General features: G+C 47.8%; 1 protein-coding gene across 2 annotated transcripts in view; it reads left to right on the forward strand.

The window, feature by feature from the left end:
• The window catches only part of KLHL36 (kelch like family member 36), a 77,153-nt gene that overhangs the window by 22,525 nt on the left and 33,663 nt on the right, over nt 1–20,965 (forward strand). Inside the window, exons 2-3 of one of the 2 annotated variants that reach the window (XM_086945845.1) lie at nt 1,418–1,490; nt 10,732–11,523. In XM_086945845.1, coding sequence (XP_086801971.1) covers nt 11,500–11,523 — 24 coding nt within the window. In that variant the 5' untranslated portion in view covers nt 1,418–1,490; nt 10,732–11,499. The remainder of the gene's footprint in view (nt 1–1,417; nt 1,491–10,731; nt 11,524–20,965) is intronic. The other variant, XM_086945844.1, reaches the window with a different exon arrangement.

Raw genomic sequence — 20,965 nt, forward strand, 5'->3', positions numbered from 1 at the left:
GCAAAGCGGTGCCTTCCCAATATCTGGGAACCCACAGACCTATCATCCAAGGGTAAGCTATGGGTAACATTGGGACTTGCAATTGCCAAAAGAAACCTGGATTGGTGCATGGTCCAAGAAAAAACAGTGTATGTAGCCCGGGGTTGTCCTAAGAAGTGGGTGGCGGTGTGGTTAAAATGGAATGCCTACCGTGGTGATATTTGTGAACCCCCCCAGAATTACTTCCATTGACGAGATAACCACATTATGTAATCCACCAAATTGAATGTATTCCAAAGAATCAATGTATTAGGAAGAGAAGTGTGAAGCCTGTGTTTTTCCACTGCATGTAACGTAACAACTGTATCCTTGTCTGCGATGACCACCTTATCTTGTTCTTTTTGCAATAAAAAGATTTATAAAAAAAAGTTTTAAAATATACAAAAGGATAGCTGCAGAAGCACTCATCACTTCACAACTACACATGTACGCATTCTCGAAAGCACCTTGATTCACTGTTTCAGTGGTTCTTGTCTGCTATTGCCCAGTTTTTCTTTTTCCTCATTCCGTCCAACAGTCTTTCTTCAGTGCCATGCTTTTAGCTTCTTCCCTTTCTATAGTCCATCTTCTCTCCAACCTGAATTATTAGTGGTTCTTCAGCCAGTATCAGTATCACTGATCAGTGGTTCTTTAGTCAGCATTACCTCAATGATCTCCTGTGTCAGCACGTTGCCTCATACGACTGCCTCTTCTCTTTCATTTCCGTACTGTATTCCACGTCACACAAACAGCTGTGCCTCATTCTCTACCTTAATATGACTATGTGCTGCTCTTGCCCTAAGGTCATAGCTCCTCTCCACCCCTCTGTTACCTTTGCAGAGGGGTAGGGAGTACAACCTTCCATTCACACCGATTGGACTAGACCCGGAGATACCAACAACAGAAGTAATCAGCATAACAAATGTCCCTTTAGCTATAAGATCTGATAACATTGAAAAGTAATTTTTTTCATAGCTCAATAAACCTCTTAATAAGAGGATACCCAATATTAGTCCCTTCGTGCAACTAATACAGATTTATGTTGTAAAATATACGTTAATGGTTTGACATGCTAGTTTTCCTATTAAAAATTTGGAAAATAAAGGAAAAGGCTGCCTTATACTATGCCAATCTTATATCAGAGTGATTTTACCAATCTGCATATTATTTTAGGCAATACTAGATTTAACTATGCTTCAATGGGTTGTGCCTTTGATATATCCCAAAACTTGTCTTGGGCACTCTTCGCACCTATAAAAAGAGCAACCTGATTTCCTCTTCATTGTGAAACAGCATTCCACCTGCTTCTTCCCAATGCAGATTCAGCATCTTGCCCTTTAGTAAGGGACTATACATTCAACCAATTAAAGAATAACGAATCTTTCTTTTCTTTTCATAGGATACGCTACAATGGAAGGACCTCGACACTTGCGAGTGGTGCGTCCACACAAGATCAGTGAATCATCGAAGGTGTGTGGTTTACCATTGATGCTCCAGATAAGTGTTGTAGATGTAGGCTGCTCCAGGGCTCGAACATCAGAAAAATAGTCACTTGGTGTTGGGTGGCAAACTGTAATAACATGATACAAGCAACAATTCAACCTATATACCAGCTTCGCATGTCACTCTTACAATTACTTCTGGCATCAATAGTAGGCACATCCCCAAAAACAATACTGGTTTCTGCAAGCCAGATAACTGGAAAGGCGTGGGCTTGTTCAAATATAATATCAGAATCTGGCATGTCTCCTAAGTTTATCCGGTCCAGATGAGTGGATTAAGTCAGGGAATGCCACCTTTAAGGAGGCTGACTAGCTGTTTGCAAACAGCAACATGCCCCTGCAAAAGCAAAAGCTCTTTGCCACCATTATAGTTGGTCATGATTGCACCTTGGCGAGACTGTAGCGCAAGTACCCAAAATGAGCAACAATTACCTTGAGCACAGTGGAACCCTACAAAGAGTTAAATTATTATTAGAATTGCATTTATATAGCGCTTACGACCGCTGACGAGGCGTCGAAGCGCTTTTTCGGCGAGTAGCACGCTACTCCGGGACCCATAGAGGATTAGTGTTGAATTAGTATAGTGAAACATGCAAGTACATTTTAAGTGGTGGATAGGTTAGTCAGTTAATCGGATTTGGAATAATATCAGAAGGATAGAGGAGGAAAAAGGTTTGTATTTATATAGCGCTTGTTTCCCCTGATGGGGTGTTGACACACACTATTCAGCAAGCCCATAAAGGATTAGTGGTGAATTAATATGGTGAAATATGAAGTCATTTCAGTGGTGGATATTAGTCCGTTATTTGGAGTGAGAAGGATAGGGGAAGGATAAAAGGGGAAGAAAGGTTTGCATTCATATAGCACTAGCTACACCTGCTGGGTTTCGAAGCGCTTTTCTGGCGAGTAGCACGCCACCCCGGAACCCATAAAGGATTAGTGTTGAAAATGAGTACAGTAAAATATGAAGAAATTTGAGTAGTGGATATGTTATTCAGTTATTTGGGTAGTGAAGGGTAGGTGGTGGAATAGAAGAGGGAAAGAGGTTTGTATTTAAATAATGCTTGCTACCCCTGATGGGGATTTGAAGCGCAAGTAGCATACTACTCTGGAAACCATCAGGATTAGTGTTGAATTAGTATGGGTGAAACATAAAAGTAATTTTAGTGGTGGATATGTTAGTCAGTTATTTGGCTTGAGAAGGGTTGGGGAGGGGTAGAAAAGGGAAAAGGTCTGTATTTATATAGCGCTTGTAACACTGATGGGGTGTTGAGAAACTGTTTTGGCGAGTAGCACGCTACTCTGGAACCCAATAAAGGATTAATGGTTGTTAGACCTGGCACCATTGGCGTGGGTCTCCCATTTTTGCTGTTGCCTCATGTGGTTTTGCTAGTGTTAGATGCTTTGGGCACTGTGCCACTGCTGTCCAGTGCCACAGTGTGAGTTCTCCCTACTGTAAATTGATGTATTAATTGGTGATTCCATGATTGACTATGTGGTTTACTTGTCAGACCCTAGTACAGTGCACTCAGTGTGCCCTGGGCGTGTAATTCCAAATGCTGCTAGTGGGCCTACAGCACTGGTTGTGCCACCCACAGAAGCGGCCTTGTAAAATATGTCTGAGGTCTGCCATTGCAGAACCTGCGTGCAGTCTGGTACTGTCATGCTGAGTGGGCAAGTGCACCCACTTCCCAGTCCCAAAACCTTCCCTTGTCTTCATATTAGTCACCCCTATGGTAGTCCAAGGGCAGGCTTCATTGTAAGTATAAGGTGGACAAGCCCTGATGGGTGTGGCATGTCCTAATAGTGAATTAGAGCCATTTTCGTTTTTCAATATTGCAAGGCTACCTGTTCTCCATAGGCCAGAATGAGCTGCTAAATTATTACATGTTTATAATCCTAACAGACTCTGAGAACATGGTAGAAATTCGAGTTTAGTATGCCTGGACTCAGAATAATAAAATACATCTTTTAGTGAAGTTTATTTGAATATTCTGTGTTTGCAAATACCACTTTTAGAAAGTAGGTATTTGCTTGCCTAACCATTTAAGCCTGCCTTTGCGAGGTTGTGTATTCCTTAGTCTGGTTTTGTGAGTGACAGGGCAGGGGAATTCCAAGAGGCAGGCTGGAGCAGCCCGTTGGTGAATAGGGAGATCTGCATCTAGATAAGAAGGGAGGAGTTGCACGTTGGACCTGAATAGGACTGGGCCTTCCCTCTACAATGCTGGCTCCACCTCCTGGGGTGTGGCTGATGTCTCTGCTCAGCACACTGAAAAAAGAGAAGGAAGACTGTCAACAAAGTGCTCCAGGGCTGTACTTGCCTTCCACAATGCTGGCTCCACCTCCTGTGGGGCGTCTGATGTGCCTGCCCTGCTCTGTGAAAGGAAAGGAGACGTGTGGTAAACAGAGAGCTTCAGAACCGGCTTGAACTGTGCACAGGCCCCTCTCCCCTCAGAGAACAAAGGATTTTGGGGTATAAATATTGGGACCCTGATCCCAAGAAATTTCTGGACTTACAAGACGAAACCTCTCCTGAGGAGAGGAACCTGAAGAAACTGAGGAGAGACTATTCCCAAGCTGAAGTGCTGCTTGGGGGATTGGCCTGCAGTGGTTGCCTGACTGCCAAAGAGAGGGGAAAGAACTTTGTGGACTTTACTTTCAACTTGTGCAAAGATCTCCAAGGGCTTGGAAGAGAGCTTGCCCCCTGACCGAAGTCCCAGGACCAGTGGACTGCACCAGCCTTTGTGAATTGCTGCTGGAAACGCTGTTTCCGTGGCTACAGAGGCAGGGAGCTGTGACAGACTCTCACGACTGGCCCGGTGTCCTGTAGGCACCGCATCATGCGACGTCCACCTCGAACAACACAAGCTCTGAGCGCACCGACTCTGTCCTGACGCCGTCACCGAGCCGTTACCTGCACCGTGACTGGTGGACACTGCGACGTGCAACACCTCGATACACCGACTCATACTAGATTGACCGGCGCGGTTACTGCCGCTTACTTAGAAGTCCTGTGACCGCACCTGAGTTGGGCACCACCTCGTTGGCTTTGCAATGCACCGCCTTACTCGCACCGCTGTCCGGACTGATCGACGCCAGCTCCCGAACTCCGGCTCTGCCGCCTCACCGCAAGCTGCAAGCACCGCATCGAAGCACCGTCTCGCCCTGCAACACACGCCTTGGATCCACCGACTCTGTCAACGGGCCACTACCTGCACCGCATCGAGGGACAACGCGTCCTGTAACATTTCCTTTCTGCACCGCGACGAACACTGGACCCGGCTCACACATTCGTGCCGGCCGCCTCAAGTAAAAGGTACTGTGACTGAGTCTGTCGACATTTGAGTGGGCCTGTACTGACGCAGTCCGCTGGATTTGCTAGACTTTGTGTTATTTCAACAACGCTGTCGCCAAACCGGGCTACCAACGTGCACAGAACCTTGAACTAAGCCTTTTGACTAGAACTCTTGAAATCTAATAGTACTGTGGATTATTTTTGTCGTTATTGGTCTTGTGGTAACTCTATATAAAATATACTTATTTTTGATATAAAACCTTGTGTGGTGTCCATTTCTAGTGTTGTCACAGGGTTACTGTATGTGGTCACAAATGCTTAACTTACAACGCCTCTGAGATGAAGCCTTGCTGCTCGTGCCAAGCTACCAAGGGGGTGAGCAGGTGTTATTTTAGGAGTGTAATCCCCTTATCCTGACTAGAGGAGAGGGTCCCTATTTGCACAAGTACCTACCTGTGCCAACTAGAGACCCCCAATTCTAACAGTGGTCAATTAGTATAGTTGAATAAAGAGTTTGAGAAGAGAACATGTTAGTCTGTTAATTTTGATTGAAAAGGATAGTGGAGGGATAAAAGAATGAAGGATTTTCTTTTAGGTCTTAGCAGTAGGAGGAGGCTTTTGGATGAGTAAAAAGGAGTTTTGGAGGGGAGGAGTCCGAGGGAAGAGTTTAGAAAGGTTTGTTTTAGGGAATCAGTATAGTAAAAAGAGGTGTCAGATGATGCAAGGAGGGGTAGAGTAGGAGAGAGTCTAGAAAGTGTTATATTGGGGATCATAGTAGTGCTATGGGGTTTGGGATAAATGAGAGAGTGTCTGTAGATGATATATTGATGTATAGGATGAGAGGTAGGGTAGTGCATTGGAAAGAGTAGTAGAAAGAAGTTTGAGATGAGTCAAAAGGTTGGGCTAGAAGATATATTGAGCGAAGTATAGGCTGAGAAATAGGGTAGTACATTGGAAATGGTAAATTAGAAGAAAGTGATAAATATATAGATCCATAAGTACATTGAAAGTATATAGATACATAAAGGAAGTAAGTATATGTAGATTAAAGATATTGATAGAGGCACAGGATGAGAAATAGGGTAGTGCATTGGATATGCTTTTTCAGGAAAAAAGTAACAGACACACAGATCCAAGTACATGGAAAGTACATAGATGCACAATGGAAGTATGTACATGTAGACCAAAGATGATTTTTATTTATTTATTATTATAAAAAAAATTCTCTCAACAACATAATTATTTTACATGTTTATACAAAGTAATACACAAAGATAGGTACATATCTATAGTGAAAACAAATGCTTATATACAGGGGGATATGCTGTAAATTTCTGTTTGCGTATGGTGCTTATGTGGGGAAGAGACAATTCTTGAGTAGTTTTCTGAAGATAAGGTGGTTGTCGGTGGACCTTAAAGTGGGGGATAAAGAGTTCCATAGTTTGGCTGTTTGAACAGAGAAGGATGTGCCACCCATGGTTTTTTAGGTTAAAGCCTAGAGCTGCGCACATGCGCAGTCTCGCTCGCGAGATTTAGTGTTATCAGGAGGTTTCACTAGCGGGCTTTAAACCCTGCCCCTCTTTCCCATTGGCCGGCGTCACCGTTTATGCTAAACGGTGGCCAGCCATTGGCAAAGAGGTCATGTAGTAGAGAGTGTGCAGTAGAGAGTGTGCAGTAGAGAGTAGTTGAGTGTGTAGTAGAGAGTGAGAAGTAGAGAGTGAGAAGTAGAGAGTGAGAAGTAGAGAGTGAGTAGTAGAGAGTGAGTAGTAGAGAGTGAGTAGTAGAGAGTGAGTAGTAGAGAGTGAGTAGTAGAGTAATAGAGAGTGTGTAGTAGAGAATAGTAGAGAGTAGTGAGTGTGTAGTAGAGAGTTTGTAGTAGAGAGTGTGTAGTAGAGGGTGTGTAATCTAGAGTGAGTAGTAGAGAATAGTAGAGAGCAGTAGAGTTATTAGTAGAGAGTGAGTAGTAGAGTAGAGAGTGTGTAGTAAAGTGTGTAGTAGAGTGTGTAGATTGTGTAGTGTAGTAGAGTGAGTAGTAGAGTAGTAGAGAGTGTAGTAGAGAGTAGTAGAGAGTGAGTAGTAGAGTAGTAAAGAGTGTGTAGTAGAGTGTGTAGTAGAGAGTAGTAGAGTGAGTAGGCGAGTAGTAGAGAGTGTGTAGTGTGTAGTAGAGAGAGTGGGTAGTAAAGAGTGAGTAGTAGAGTAGTAAAGTGTGAAGTAGTGAGTGTGTAGTAGAGAGTGTGTAGTAGAGCATAGTAGAGTAGTGAGTGTGTAGTAGTGAGTGTGTAGTAGAGAATAGTAGAGTAGAGAGTGTGTAGTAGAGTGTGTAATATAGAATGAGTAGTAAATAGTAGAGAGTGTGTTGTAGAGAGTAGTAGAGTGAGTAGTAAAGAGAGAGTAGTAAAGAGTGTGTAGTAGAGTGTGTAGTAGAGAGTAGTGAGTGTATCTTTCTCTTTTTCAGACGGCCCACTTGGACGGGCTCGTCTGATTTACGTTGGTCGCAAAAGCTTTGTTATCTTTTTAGGGCCATGTGTTTGAAACACATGGCCCCATAAAGATAAGCTCCTGCTATCCTGCGACAGGGAAGGGATGTTGTATTGCTTTGTGGGTGATACAAAGCAGCTTGAACATGGATCTTCTGGCAACCAGTAATCAATGCAGGGCTTTCAAGGCAGGGGAGATGTGGTCTCACGGTTTGATGTGCAAGAGTAGTCTGGCAGTCGAGTTCTGAATCCGTTGAAGTCTTTTCATGGTCGTTAAAGGTGATCCGTGGTAGAGGCTATTGGCGTAATCGACTTTGGACAGAACAAGGGAGATGGTAGCTTGGACCTTGTGTGGAAATCTCAAATGAGGGAAAATTCGTTGCAGCGTTTTTATAGTGACAAAGCTTGATTTGCTAGTTTAGCCACTTGGGCATTAATCAACAGCTTGGAGTCCATGGTCATTCCGAGGTTTCTTACTACCTTCGATACTTTAGACAGTGATCCCAGTTCATTAGGCCACGCGGCAAGCGGGTTGTAATGTAGTTCAGTTTTTGAAGCATTCAATTTGAGATGGCTCCAAGTCATCCACTGATCCACAGCTCTGAGACAGCTGAAAATTGGTCCTTTTCCAATGTCTTTGGGGCATTCCAGTTAAGGGAGTATTTGTGTGTCTTCTGCATAGTTATAGCACATGAGGTGAAATTTATTGATCAGTACTGGTATTGACTTCATGTAGATGTGGAAAAGCATGGGACCCCTGCTTTTATGGAGTACGGTTTTGACGAGAAAGGTGGGGTATGGATGACATTAGTTCTGTTTCGAAGGTAGGACGCGATCCAGTCTAGAGCAGTTCCCTCTATGCCGGCTTCATAGAGTCTTTGTTTCAGAGTGTCATTATTAACCGTGTCAAAAGCAGCTGAGAGGTCCAAGAGGAGTAGCGAAGCAACCCCGTTGCGGTCAACTGTATTCTTCAGGTCATCCCAGATGGCAAGGAGGGCAGATTCAGTGCCTCTTTCCGGACGGAATCTTATTTGGAAGTTTGAAAGTATGTCATTCTCTTCAATGAATTGTGACATCTGGGCGAACGCTGCTCTTTCTATCAGTTTGCCCAGGAAAGGTCCATTTGTAATGGGTCTGTAGTTGTCAAGGTTCAGCGGGTCCAAGCTTGTTTTCTTCAGTAAAGGGCATATGTGGGATTTTTTGAGTTCTTCTGGAAATATTCTGGTAGTTAATGAATCGGTGATGATTCTTCTTACTGCAGTGGCAGCAGAGGTTGTTAAAATAATTGTCTTGAAAGTTTGTGGTGGACAGGGGTCAGAAGGGCTTCTGTGTTTATGAGTAGAGTGTATGTTGTTTGTAGGAGGGAAAGAAGTAGAGGTAAGAGTGTCTTAGAGTGGTTTGTTGCAAGAGTTAAAAAATGTGGTGGTGTGCAGTGTGTGTGTTGTGTGTTGTGCGTTAGTGTTATTATGGTAGAAGGGAGAGGAGGGTGTTTGTTGGACAACTGATGGAAGAATGATTACATATTAGTGATAAAAGGTGGTCTGTTAGGTGTAATTACAGCAGGGAGCGTGTGTCTGGATGGAATGTAGTTATGTATGGTGTTGATTGGCGTTGTGTTAGTGATGAGTGTATTGGTTAGTGGTATAGGATATAGGATAGAGTAGTGGTATAGGATAGAGTTGTGAACTGTTTGTAGATTATGGTGGATATATGTGGTAGTTGGGATAGTAGGGTGTGTAGATGTGGTTTGGTTGGGTTTGTAGTGCACTTTGGTACATTAATCTGTGCATAGTGTTGTGCGTGGTGTACATTTGGTGTGAGTGTGTTGCTCGTTTGTGTATGTGGATGGTGTGGGCTGGGTGTTGCTAAATGGGAAAATGGGCAGCATTTCTGGCCCTGGCCAGTCTCGAACAGGCTCAAACAGGCAATTGCCCTATCACCCACAATGCAATAGTTTAATTGAAAGATTCAACAACACCTTAAAGGGTATGATCAAGGGTCTCCCAGAAAAGCTTAGGCGGAGATTGGACATCCTACTGCCCTGCCTTTTATGTACATACAGGGAGGTTCCTCAGAAGGGGGTTGGCTACAGCCCTTTCTAACCCAGGGTGGTGTGGAGTGCAAAAAAACGATGGATTTAGGCCCAGATCCTTGTACTGGGGTGAATGTATGACATTGTTCTACATTCTGTCCATCAACTGTGTTTTTTGCAATTTTCACCCCGAGTGTGCTGGGTATACTCAGACGTGAGTCCCAGGCTCTCCACACCACTGGAGTCAAGCTATCCAGGCTGAATGATGGCTGATAGCCAGAAACCGGTCCTTGGATGCTTGATTCTGGTCTGGGAAAGACATGGCTTGGTAGTTCGGACTGGACTGTTCCCATAAGGCACAGGGTCAGAGCTGATTTGCAAATAGCCAGTGTCTAACCCAGGGTGGTGTGGAGTGCAAAAAAACAATGGATTTAGGCCCAGATCCTTGTACTGGGGTGAATGTATGACATTGTTCTACATTCTGTCCATCAACTGTGTTTTTTGCAATTATCAATCCTGAAGGCAGAGTGCTTGGTTTTGTGTGAGAGGGTGCCCATACATGAGCAGGACCCCTCTGCAGCTTCGGTATCTATTGTCTGATGCTGTTCTGTGGTGCAGCCAGACCATATACTCTTAAGTGCATTATAACCTCACAGTTAATGCTAACTTTGGAATGGCTGCAGGGAAACATGCCGTGCTTGGTGTCACACACTTTGGAATCCTACCCCCCCCCCCCCCCCCCTCCCCTGCCAATCCTGGTGGCGGGGGTAGAATTCCACCCTTCTAGAGGGAGAAAACATGTACACACTAACCTTATCGGTAATAGTTTAAAAGAACCCCAGCATCACAAAATGGATGCTGCAGCCACAGACACGAGTCTGGCCTGCTGCTGCTGGATTAAACTCCAGCAGGGGAGGCCTGGATAATAGGTTTCCTTTCACAGGGAGGTGTAACCACCTCCCAGACGGGCTTTAGTGTATTGGGGCTGGCTGGGTGCATTCATAGAAAGATTTTCAGACAGTGCTGGGGCACACTTGGTGTCCCTATGCATACCCCAGTTCAAACCGTTGCAGGGGCACTCAGCCCCAGCTCTGGCGTGAAACTGGACAAAGGGAAAGGGGTGTAACCACCCCCTCCCTGGGTCCTCCCATAGGTGATACCCTAGAGTAAGTCCAACCCCTAAACTTAGTATAAGTATAGGAACCCAGTCCTTAGGACTTTAGATTATATCTGGACGAAACTCTGAAGCTGAATCCTGAACTTCGACACACTATATCCACTAGGGGACTCAAGAATCTTCCTTGGGGTCAAGGAGTGACCCCCCTGTTCAAACAGGCACCAAAGAAGCATCTTGCCGGTCTGCATTTCCAAGGCTCCTGCCGGATACCGAAGGATTTGTGATTCAAGACAGACTTCCAGACTTCTCCGAGGCCGACACGAGATCCCAGCAAAGCTGAGACCCGCAGCCCTCACGAGTGACCTGGAACTGGAATTCCTGGATACCCTGCACATTTGCAAGTACATTAACTTCCTGAGATCTCCTGAAGTTGTGCGTTGGGCTACTTGTAGTCCAAGCCCTGAGCACCATCTGCACCGAAGTTTGTGGGCCTACACTCCACAAGTGTTTCGTGGGTCCGCTTCTAGCATTTCTGCTCGAGGCTTCTTCCTGATCCCTGGTCTGGTGGGTCCCCATGAAGGTAACTCTTCTGTTTCTTGGGCTTTCCTGGTTGCTTCAGACCTGTCCTGACTCCCCTCCAAAGGGTGAGTCCCTCAGACCTTGCTGGTCTGCTCCAAAGCCAATCTAGGCTTTCTGCATGGGTTGCTTTTGCCAAGGCTTGTTGGGTCCAATCCGGATACTGACACCTCAGCACGTGACATCCTTTGTGGGACAACGCGATTCCAGCACCTGGTTGTCGTCGACGCCTCCTGGTCCTCATGGCTGAAGAGTCAAAACTTCACCTTCTTCATCTGAAAGCACCCAACATTGGTGGGCATCCGCTCATCGCCTTCCTGGTCACTGGCTAGTGACCCACACTCTGTCCCATCTGCTTTCAGGTTCTTCAGATCTTCAATCCACCCTTGGATCCACCGGACACTTCCGACTTGGTCGCCAGCAGCACTTTTCAGCAGGTCGCCATTGAAAACGACGACGAAACCCGACATCAAAAGACACCTATGCACCCGGCTTCCCTGGGTGAGGTAACTCGAGTACTCCCGTGCTCCCGTGGGTATTGACTCTAGAACTGCCTAGTTCTAAAGGGGTTTGCTCCAAGTCCTCTTCAAGGTGTCCTTAATCTGTAATTTTCCAACCGCGACTTTCCCCATAGAAGTTAATGGTGATTTGCGGCTGTGTGTAGACACTGCACGCGTCCACCTGAGATCCCTGTGTCACTACCTTGGGTTGTTCCTGGTGGCCCCAGCGGTTCTAAAGGCTCTAGGCCTTGTATCTATGTCAGTCGTGGTTCTTATACCACTTTCGTAATATATGGTTTGGTATGCCCCTAGGGCTCAACGTATATTGTGCTAATTTACTGTGTGCTAAATAAGTTTACCGTATGTACTTATGCCTCTAGCCTTATAAAGAGACTAGAGGGATGTGTTTAGAATAAATACATATATTTTATATATATTCCTGGTGTGGTTCTCCTTTCATTTGGTCATTCATGAGATTATAGACTAGTAAAACCAGCTGCTTACATTCCTTCAAGACTTAGCCTGAAGGATACTCTCCACAGCTAGCACTAGGATAGCTTTCTATATAGGTTGTCTTTAAACCTAACATCAATTACGGTCATTTGGACTGGTGCAAGGTGCCCACTAAATTAGTGGACAGCATATGCCAGGCCAACTTCTCACACTGTCTTCTCGGCGTTGAGCTTCAGGCAGCTGTTGGGTCATCCAGACTGCGACGTCTTGCATTCCTTTCTGGAAGTTTAGTTTGGCAGTGGTGGGGTCTTTGGTGAGGGAGAGGATGAGCTGGGTGTCGTTGGCGTAGGATACGATGTTGAGGACGTGTTATCGGACGATGGCTGCGAGGGGGGCCACATAAATGTTGAAGAGGGTGGGGCTCAGGGGTGAACCCTGTGGGACTCTGCAGGTGATTTTCATGGGTTCTGAGATGAAGGGTGGGAGTCTGACCATTTGCCTTTGGCTTCTTCCGGTGGGGATGGATGGGAGATGAAGTGGAGATAAAGCGGAGATATAATGGAGATAAAATGGAGCAAAAACTGAGATAAAATGGAGATAAGATGGAGATAAAATGGAGATAATATGGAGATAAACAGAGATAAAACAGAGCAAAAACTGAGATAAAATGGAGATATATTGGAGATAAAACAGCAAAAATAGAGATAAAACAGAAAATGGAGATAAAATGGAGCTATTAGGGAGATAAAAGGGAGATAATAAGAAGATAATAGGGGAGATGGGGAGAGGGTGGAGATGGGAGAGACAGATGGGATGGGGAGATAGATGGGGAGATGGAGATATGGAGATGGAGATGGGATGGAGAGATGGGGATGGGATGGAGATCGGGAGATGGGATGGAGTTGGGATGCAGAGATGGAGAGATGGAGATAGGATGTGGAGATGGGATGGAGCTATGGAGATGGTATAGAGCGATGGAGATGGGGAGATGGAATGGAGATGGGATGGAGATGAAGATGGGGAGATGGAGATGGAGATGGGATGGAGGGATGCGATGGAGACGGGATGAGATGGGCGGCAGATGGGGAGATGGGATGATGAGAAGGGATGGAGATGGGATGAAATGGGATGAGATTGCTGGAGATGGGATGGAGATATAATGGAGGTATAAAGGAGGTATAATGGAGATAAAGTGGAGCTATAATGGATAAAATGGAGATATAATGGAGCGAATGGGGAGATAATAAGGAGATAATAGGGGGAGATGGGGGAGACAGATGGAGAGACAGATCGGGAGATGAGGGAGAGGGAGGAGATGGTGGAGACCGATGGGGGATATAGATGGGGAGACAGATGGGGGAGACAGAGAGATGGGATGGGGAGACCGATGGGGGAGATGGAGATGGGGAGATGGAAATGGGATTGAGATGTGGAGCTGGAGATGGCGATGGGATGGAGAGATGGGGATGGGATGGTAGATGGTTAGATGGAAATGGGATGGAAAGATGAAGATGGGATGGGAATGGAGAGATGGAGATGGGATGGAGAGATGGGGGCTGGGATGGAGAGATGGAGATTGGGTGGAGAGATGGAGATTGGGTGGAGAGATGGAGATGGGATGGAGAGATGGAGATGGGCTGGAGATGGGCTGGAGATGGGCTGGAGATGGGATGGAGATGGGATGGAGATGGGATGGAGATGGGATGGAGATGGGATGGAGATGGGATGGAGATGGGCTGGAGATGGGCTGGAGATGTGCTGGAGATGGGCTGGAGATGGCCTGGAGATGGGATGGAGCTATGGAGATGGTATAGAGCGATGGAGATGGGGAGATGGAATGGAGATGGGATGGAGATGAAGATGGGGAGATGGAGATGGAGATGGGATGGAGGGATGCGATGGAGACGGGATGAGATGGGCGGCAGATGGGGAGATGGGATGATGAGAAGGGATGGAGATGGGATGAAATGGGATGAGATTGCTGGAGATGGGATGGAGATATAATGGAGGTATAAAGGAGGTATAATGGAGATAAAGTGGAGCTATAATGGATAAAATGGAGATATAATGGAGCGAATGGGGAGATAATAAGGAGATAATAGGGGGAGATGGGGGAGACAGATGGAGAGACAGATCGGGAGATGAGGGAGAGGGAGGAGATGGTGGAGACCGATGGGGGATATAGATGGGGAGACAGATGGGGGAGACAGAGAGATGGGATGGGGAGACCGATGGGGGAGATGGAGATGGGGAGATGGAAATGGGATTGAGATGTGGAGCTGGAGATGGCGATGGGATGGAGAGATGGGGATGGGATGGTAGATGGTTAGATGGAAATGGGATGGAAAGATGAAGATGGGATGGGAATGGAGAGATGGAGATGGGATGGAGAGATGGGGGCTGGGATGGAGAGATGGAGATTGGGTGGAGAGATGGAGATTGGGTGGAGAGATGGAGATGGGATGGAGAGATGGAGATGGGCTGGAGATGGGCTGGAGATGGGCTGGAGATGGGATGGAGATGGGATGGAGATGGGATGGAGATGGGATGGAGATGGGATGGAGATGGGATGGAGATGGGCTGGAGATGGGCTGGAGATGTGCTGGAGATGGGCTGGAGATGGCCTGGAGATGGGATGGAGATGGGCTGGAGATGGGATGGAGATGGGCTGGAGATGGGCTGGAGATGGCCTGGAGAGATGGAGATAGGATGGAGATGGGATGGAGAGATGGAGATAGGATGGAGACAAAACCGAAATGAAACGGAGATATAATGGAGCTAATAGGGAAATAAAAGTGAGATAATAGGGGGAGATGGGGCAGAGGGTGGAGATGGGGAGTCAAGTCAAGTCAAGAGATTTATATAGCGCGCTACATACCCATAGGGTCTCAAGGCGCTTGAGGAAGGGTGGGTAATTATTTGTCGAATATCCAAGTTTTAAGTTGCTTTCTGAATGCTAGGTGGTTCTGAGTAAGGCGAAGGTGAGTGGGAAGTGAGTTCCAGGTTTTAGCTGCCAGGTAGGAGAAGGATCTTCCTCCCATGGTGGTTTTGTTGATGCGAGGTACAGTGGCAAGGGCTTGGTTGGAGGATCGAAGCTGACGGGGAGGGGTGTAGAAGGACAGTCGTGTGTTGAGGCATTCGGGTCCAAGTTCGTAAAGTGCTTTGTGTGCGTGGGTTAGGAGGCGGAAGGTAATCCTCTTATTTACGGGGAGCCAGTGAAGGTTTTTCAGGTGACCAGAGATGTGTTCTTTGCGCGGGATGTCTAGTATGAGCCTGGCTGAAGCGTTCTGGATGCGTTGGAGTTTTTTCTGGAGTTTAGCGGTGGTACCGGCGTATAGGGTGTTTCCGTAGTCCAGGCGGCTCGTGACCAGTGCGTGGGTGACCGATTTTCTAGTTTCGGTGGGGATCCAGCGAAATGTTTTTTTGAGCATGCGAAGAATGTTGAAGCAGGATGATGAAACGGCATTGACTTGTCTGGTCATCGAGAGTGAGGAGTCCAGGATGACGCCGGGGTTTCGTGCGTGGTCCGTCGGGATGGGTGCTTTTCCAAGGGCCTCTGGCCACCAAGAGTCATCCCAGGCGGAGGGGGAGGTGCCTAAGATGATGACTTCTGTTTTGTCTGAGTTCAGTTTCAGACGGCTGTGCTTCATCCACTCGGCTACTTCTTTCATTCCTTCGTGTAAGTTGGTTTTGGCGGTGTTAGGGTCTTTGGTTAGTGAGAGGATCAGTTGAGTGTCGTCAGCGTAGGAGATGATGTTGAGATTGTGTTGGCGAGCGATGGCCGCAAGGGGGCTCATGTAAACGTTGAAGAGGGTGGGGCTGAGTGACGATCCTTGTGGCACGCCGCAGATGACTTCAGAGGCCTCTGACTTGAATGGTGGGAGGCGGACTCTCTGGGTTCTTCCGGTGAGGAACAAGGTGATCCATTCCAGTGCTTTTCCTTGGATTCCGACGTTTCTGAGGCGCTGTAGAAGGGTGCTAAAACAGACTGTGTCGAAGGCAGCGGAGAGGTCGAGGAGGATGAGGGCGACTGTGTCTCCATTGTCCAGTAGAGTTTGAATGTCGTCTGTTGCTGCGATGAGGGCGGTCTCAGTGCTGTGTTTGGCTCGGAAGCCGGACTGTGAGGAGTCGAGGGATTTGTTGGTTTCGAGGAAGGTGGCAAGTTGGTTGTTGACAGTTTTCTCGATGACTTTGGCCGGGAATGGAAGAAGCGAGATGGGGCGGTAGTTTTTGAGTTTGGTGGGGTCAGCTGTGGGTTTTTTCAGAAGGGCGCTGAGTTCAGCGTGTTTCCAGCTTTCCGGGAAGGTGGCGGAGTTGAGGGAGCAGTTGATGACATCTCGGAGGTGTGGTGCTATGATGGAGTCTGCTTTGTTGAAGATGTGGTGAGGGCATGGGTCAGTTGGGGATCCTGAGTGGATGGAGTTCATCAGGCGGATGGTGTCCTCAGTGGAGATTGGGTTCCAGTCGTTTAGGATGTTCAAGGGGGGTGAAGGTCCTGCAGCAGGTTGGGTGGGTTGGTCTCCGGGTCGGTTGTCGAAGCTGTTGTGGATGTCAGCGATTTAGTTGTGGAAGAAGGAAGCTAGGGAGTCGCAGAGGGCTTGGGAGGGGGTGATGTCGTTGGAGTTGGCTGATGGGTTGGTAAATTCTTTGACGATGTTGAATAATTCCTTGCTGTTGTGGGCATTGTTATCTAGTCGGTCTTTGAATGCGGCTTTCTTGGCAGACCGGATTAGTTGGTGGTGTATGCGGGTGGCGTTTTTGAAGGCGTCCCTGGTGCTGGTGTTTGGGTCTTTTTTCCAGGCCTTCTCGAGGGAGCGACAGAGTTTCTTCGATTTCTTAAGATCATCGTTGAACCAGGAGGCGTTTTTGCTGCCTAGTTTGATTTGACGTTTTTTCAACGGTGCTAGGATGTCGGCGCTGTTGGATAGCCATTGGGTGAGGTTAATGGCTGCTTGGTCGGGGTTTGAGGAGTGGGCGGGGGGTTTAGAAGAAGCGATGAGGAGATCTGGTCGATGGTGATTTTGTTCCAGTTTCTTCGCAGGGTGGGTTGAGGATGGTTGTGGATTGTGGTCTTATTGTAGCTAAAGTGAACGCAGCTGTGGTCCGTCCAATGAAGAGCTGTGGTGTGACTGAATGAGACATGTTTGCTGGAGGTGAAGATGGGGTTGAGTGTGTGACCTGCAATGTGGGTGGGGGTAGTGACGAGTTGTTTGAGTCCGAGGTTGGCGAGATTGTCCAGAAGGGTGGTGGTGCTGCTGTCATTGTTCTTTTCCAGGTGAAAATTGAGGTCTCCCAATAGAATGTAGTCCTCGGAGGGGAGGGCGTGTGGGGTGATGAATTCAGTGATGTCGTCACTTAATTGTGCACGGGGTCCTGGGGGCCGGTAGAGGAGGGTGCCCCTGAGTGTGGTCTTGGGGTCGGTGTGGATCTGGAAGTGGAGGTGTTCGGCGCTGGCAAGGTTGACGTCGGAGCTGGTTGAGATGCGGATGGAGTTCTTATGGACGATAGCGATGCCTCCTCCTGTTTGCTTGATGCGGTCCTTACGGATGATCTTGTATCCTTCCGGGATGGCAATGGTGATGTCTGGGGCTGAAGAGGCATTCATCCAAGTTTCTGTTAGGAAGGCGACGTCCGGTGAGATGGTGTCTAGTAAATTCCAGAGGTCGATGGTGTGTCTGTGGACCGAGCGGGTGTTGAGCAGGATGCATTTAAGGTGGTTGGTGTCAGGTCTCTGTTTGGTGTTGGTGGATGAGGAGTTGGTTTTGGTGCCGTCGAACTTGCAGGAGTAGCAAGATGGAAATGGGATTGAGATGTGGAGATGGAGATGGGATGGAGAGATGGAGATGGGATGGAGAGATGGAGATGGGATGGAGATGGGGAGATGGATTTGGGATGGAGATGGGGAGATGGAGATGGGATGGAGATATAGAGATGGGATGAAGAGATGGAGATGGGATGAAGAGATGGAGATGGGATGAAGAGATGGAGATGGGATGGAGAGTTGGAGATGGGATGGAGATAGTGAGATGAGATGGAGATGAGATGGAGATGGGATGGGATGGAGATGGGATGGGATGGAGATGGGATGGGATGGAGATGGGATGGAGATGGGATGGAGAGATGGAGAGATGGAGAGATGGGGAGATGGGGAGATGGGATGGTAGATGGGGAGATGGAGATGGGATGGAAAGATGAAGATGGGATGTGTATGGAGAGATGAGATGGGATGGAAAGATGAAGATGGGATGAGGATGGAGAGATGGAGATGGGGAGATGGGATGGAGAGATGGAGATGGGATGGAGAGATGAAGATGGAGATGGGGGATGGAGATGGGGGATGGAGATGGGGGATGGAGATGGAGATGGAGATGGGGATGGAGATGGAGATGGGGGATGGAGATGGGATGGAGAGATGGGATGGAGAGATGGAGATGGGATTGGGGAGACAGTTGGGGGGAGATGGATATGGGGAGATAGAAATGGGATTGAGACTTGGAGATGGAGATGGGATAGAGAGACGGAGATGGGATGGAAAGATGAAGATGGGATGAAGAGATGGAGATGGGATGGAAAGATGAAGATGGGATGAGGATGGAGAGATGGAGATGGGATGGAGCGATGGGGAGATGGGATGGAGAGATGGAGATGGGGAGATGGGATGGAGAGATGGAGATGGGGAGATGGGATGGAGAGATGGAGATGGGGAGATGGGATGAAGAGATGGAGATGGGGAGATCGAATGGAGAGATGGAGATGGAGATGGGATGGAGAGATGGGATGGAGAGATGGGATGGAGAGATGGAGATGGGATTGGGGAGACAGTTTGGGGGAGATGGATATGGGGAGATGGAAATGGGATTGAGACTTGGAGATGGAGATGGGATAGAGAGACGGAGATGGGATGGAAAGATGAAGATGGGATGAAGAGATGGAGATGGGATGGAAAGATGAAGATGGGATGGGGATGGAGAGATGGAGATGGGATGGAAAGATGAAGATGGGATGAGGATGGAGAGATGGAGATGGGGAGATGGGATGAAGCGATGGAGATGGGGAGATGGGATGGAGATGGGGAGATGGGATGGAGAGATGGAGATGGGGAGATGGGATGAAGATATGGAGATGGCGAGATCGAATGGAGAGATGGAGATGGGATGGAGAGATGGAGATGGAGAGATCGAATGGAGAGATGGAGATGGGATGGAGAGATGGAGATGGAGAGATGGACATGGAGGGATGGAGATGGGTTGAGATGGGATGGAGAGATGGAGATAGGATGGAGATATAATTAGGGCTTCCGGTTTTCCGTTTTTACGGATTTTTACATATAAATATAGACGGAAATCAATATTTCCTTTGTCTGTATTTATATTTAGAAATTGTAAAATACTCGGAAATGTTGCTGCACTCAAATCTAGAGTTCTCGCCATGCCCCCTTCCTGCTGCTGGAAATTCCTTCCCGGGCACACACACACACAGCCGCACCCGAGTACTTCACAGGTCTTTTCAAAGACCATTTACTTGTTGTTAGAAATGGGATCCCTGGCTGGCCAGGGCTTGCGCCAAAGTCAGTCAGAGACCACCACTCCTAAGTCAGGGCAAGGGAGTTACACGCCAAGATAACCCCTGCTCACCCTCTAGGTAACGTGACGCGAGCAGCAAGGCTAAACTTGGAGGCGATATGAGTTAAGTATTTGCGCACGCACCCCAGCGACAACACCCAAGGCCCACCACAAAGGAAACTCCACACAAGGTTATATATAAAAATAGCCTTTGTATTACACCAAAACACATTAGATAAAACACACACTTTACAATGTGCCAACAAGCACGGGCAGAATTTACAAGGGATATGTACAAGACAGGGCCACATGGACCACTGTCAGGAATCAGCACTTTTAGAACTTAGCACTAGGTAGAATTAGCACTTAGAACATAGAATATGGAATGTAAAATCACTTTAGCACACAACCAGTAACTACTGGTAACCAGGACCTCACTAGCACCACCTGCACTAGGAGAACAACCACCTAAGTATCACAATACCTGTAGGGGTATAAGCACAAAACACATGATGCATAACATACATTCAGAGGTGTAAGGAACAAGGCACATGATGCATAAAAACACATTCAGAGGTGCAGGGGAGGAAAACACATGATGCCTAAAACATTCAGAGGTGTAGCAATAACAATTGCGCAGTAATCACATTGGCACATAAATCATAAATGCGCCAGAACTCACATTAGTCACCACCTGTGACTGTCCCTGTGTCTCAATGTCAGGGTCCTAAACTTGGCAGCTGCCCACGAAGTGCTGGGCAGCTGAAAGAACAATGATGGGCAAAGTTGGAGCCTCGCAGGCTCTGGGCTACTGACTGTCCCCTGAGCCCCTCTTGACCCTAGAAAGGAATGAGGCCCTCAATAGCCTCTCGGGGCTTTAACCAACCAAAATGGCCCCCCTGAGCCTCTCTGGGCTCGAGCACAAATATGCCCCGCACATTGGAGTCCCCCCCTCTGGGGACTCGGGAAGGAAAATGCCGCTTTGAGCCTCTCAGGGCTCACCAAGAAATGTGCTGCTGTGCGTCGGAATCCCCTCAAGAGCCTCTCGGGGCTCTGAACACTGATTGTCCCCTCTGGAGCCCTTGTGGCTCGGAGTAACCACTGAGCCTCTCTCGGTTCGAAAACAAGAATGGTGCCTGAACCTCTCAGGCTCTCAACAGATGTGGTACTTAAGGGCTTCTCGCGGCTCCAACACTAAGATGCCCCTAGGTGGAGTGAGCACACAGGGGGGGACGGGCACCGGCAATGTGCCCCGATGCCCCCTCTTACACAAGCTACCCCGGGCCCCACTCACCCGCTCTGGGAGGCTGCCGGTCGCCTCCCTCGGGACTGCGGGGCTCACCGGCGACACTCTGCTGGCTTCCCCAGACCGGGGGAAGGCGTCGGCGGATCTCCTCACTCTGCGGCAGGGGCAGACACTGGCAATGTGCCTC

The sequence above is a fragment of the Lissotriton vulgaris genome, chromosome 12 (assembly GCF_964263255.1).
Source record: "Lissotriton vulgaris chromosome 12, aLisVul1.2, whole genome shotgun sequence".
NCBI lineage: Eukaryota > Metazoa > Chordata > Amphibia > Caudata > Salamandridae > Lissotriton > Lissotriton vulgaris.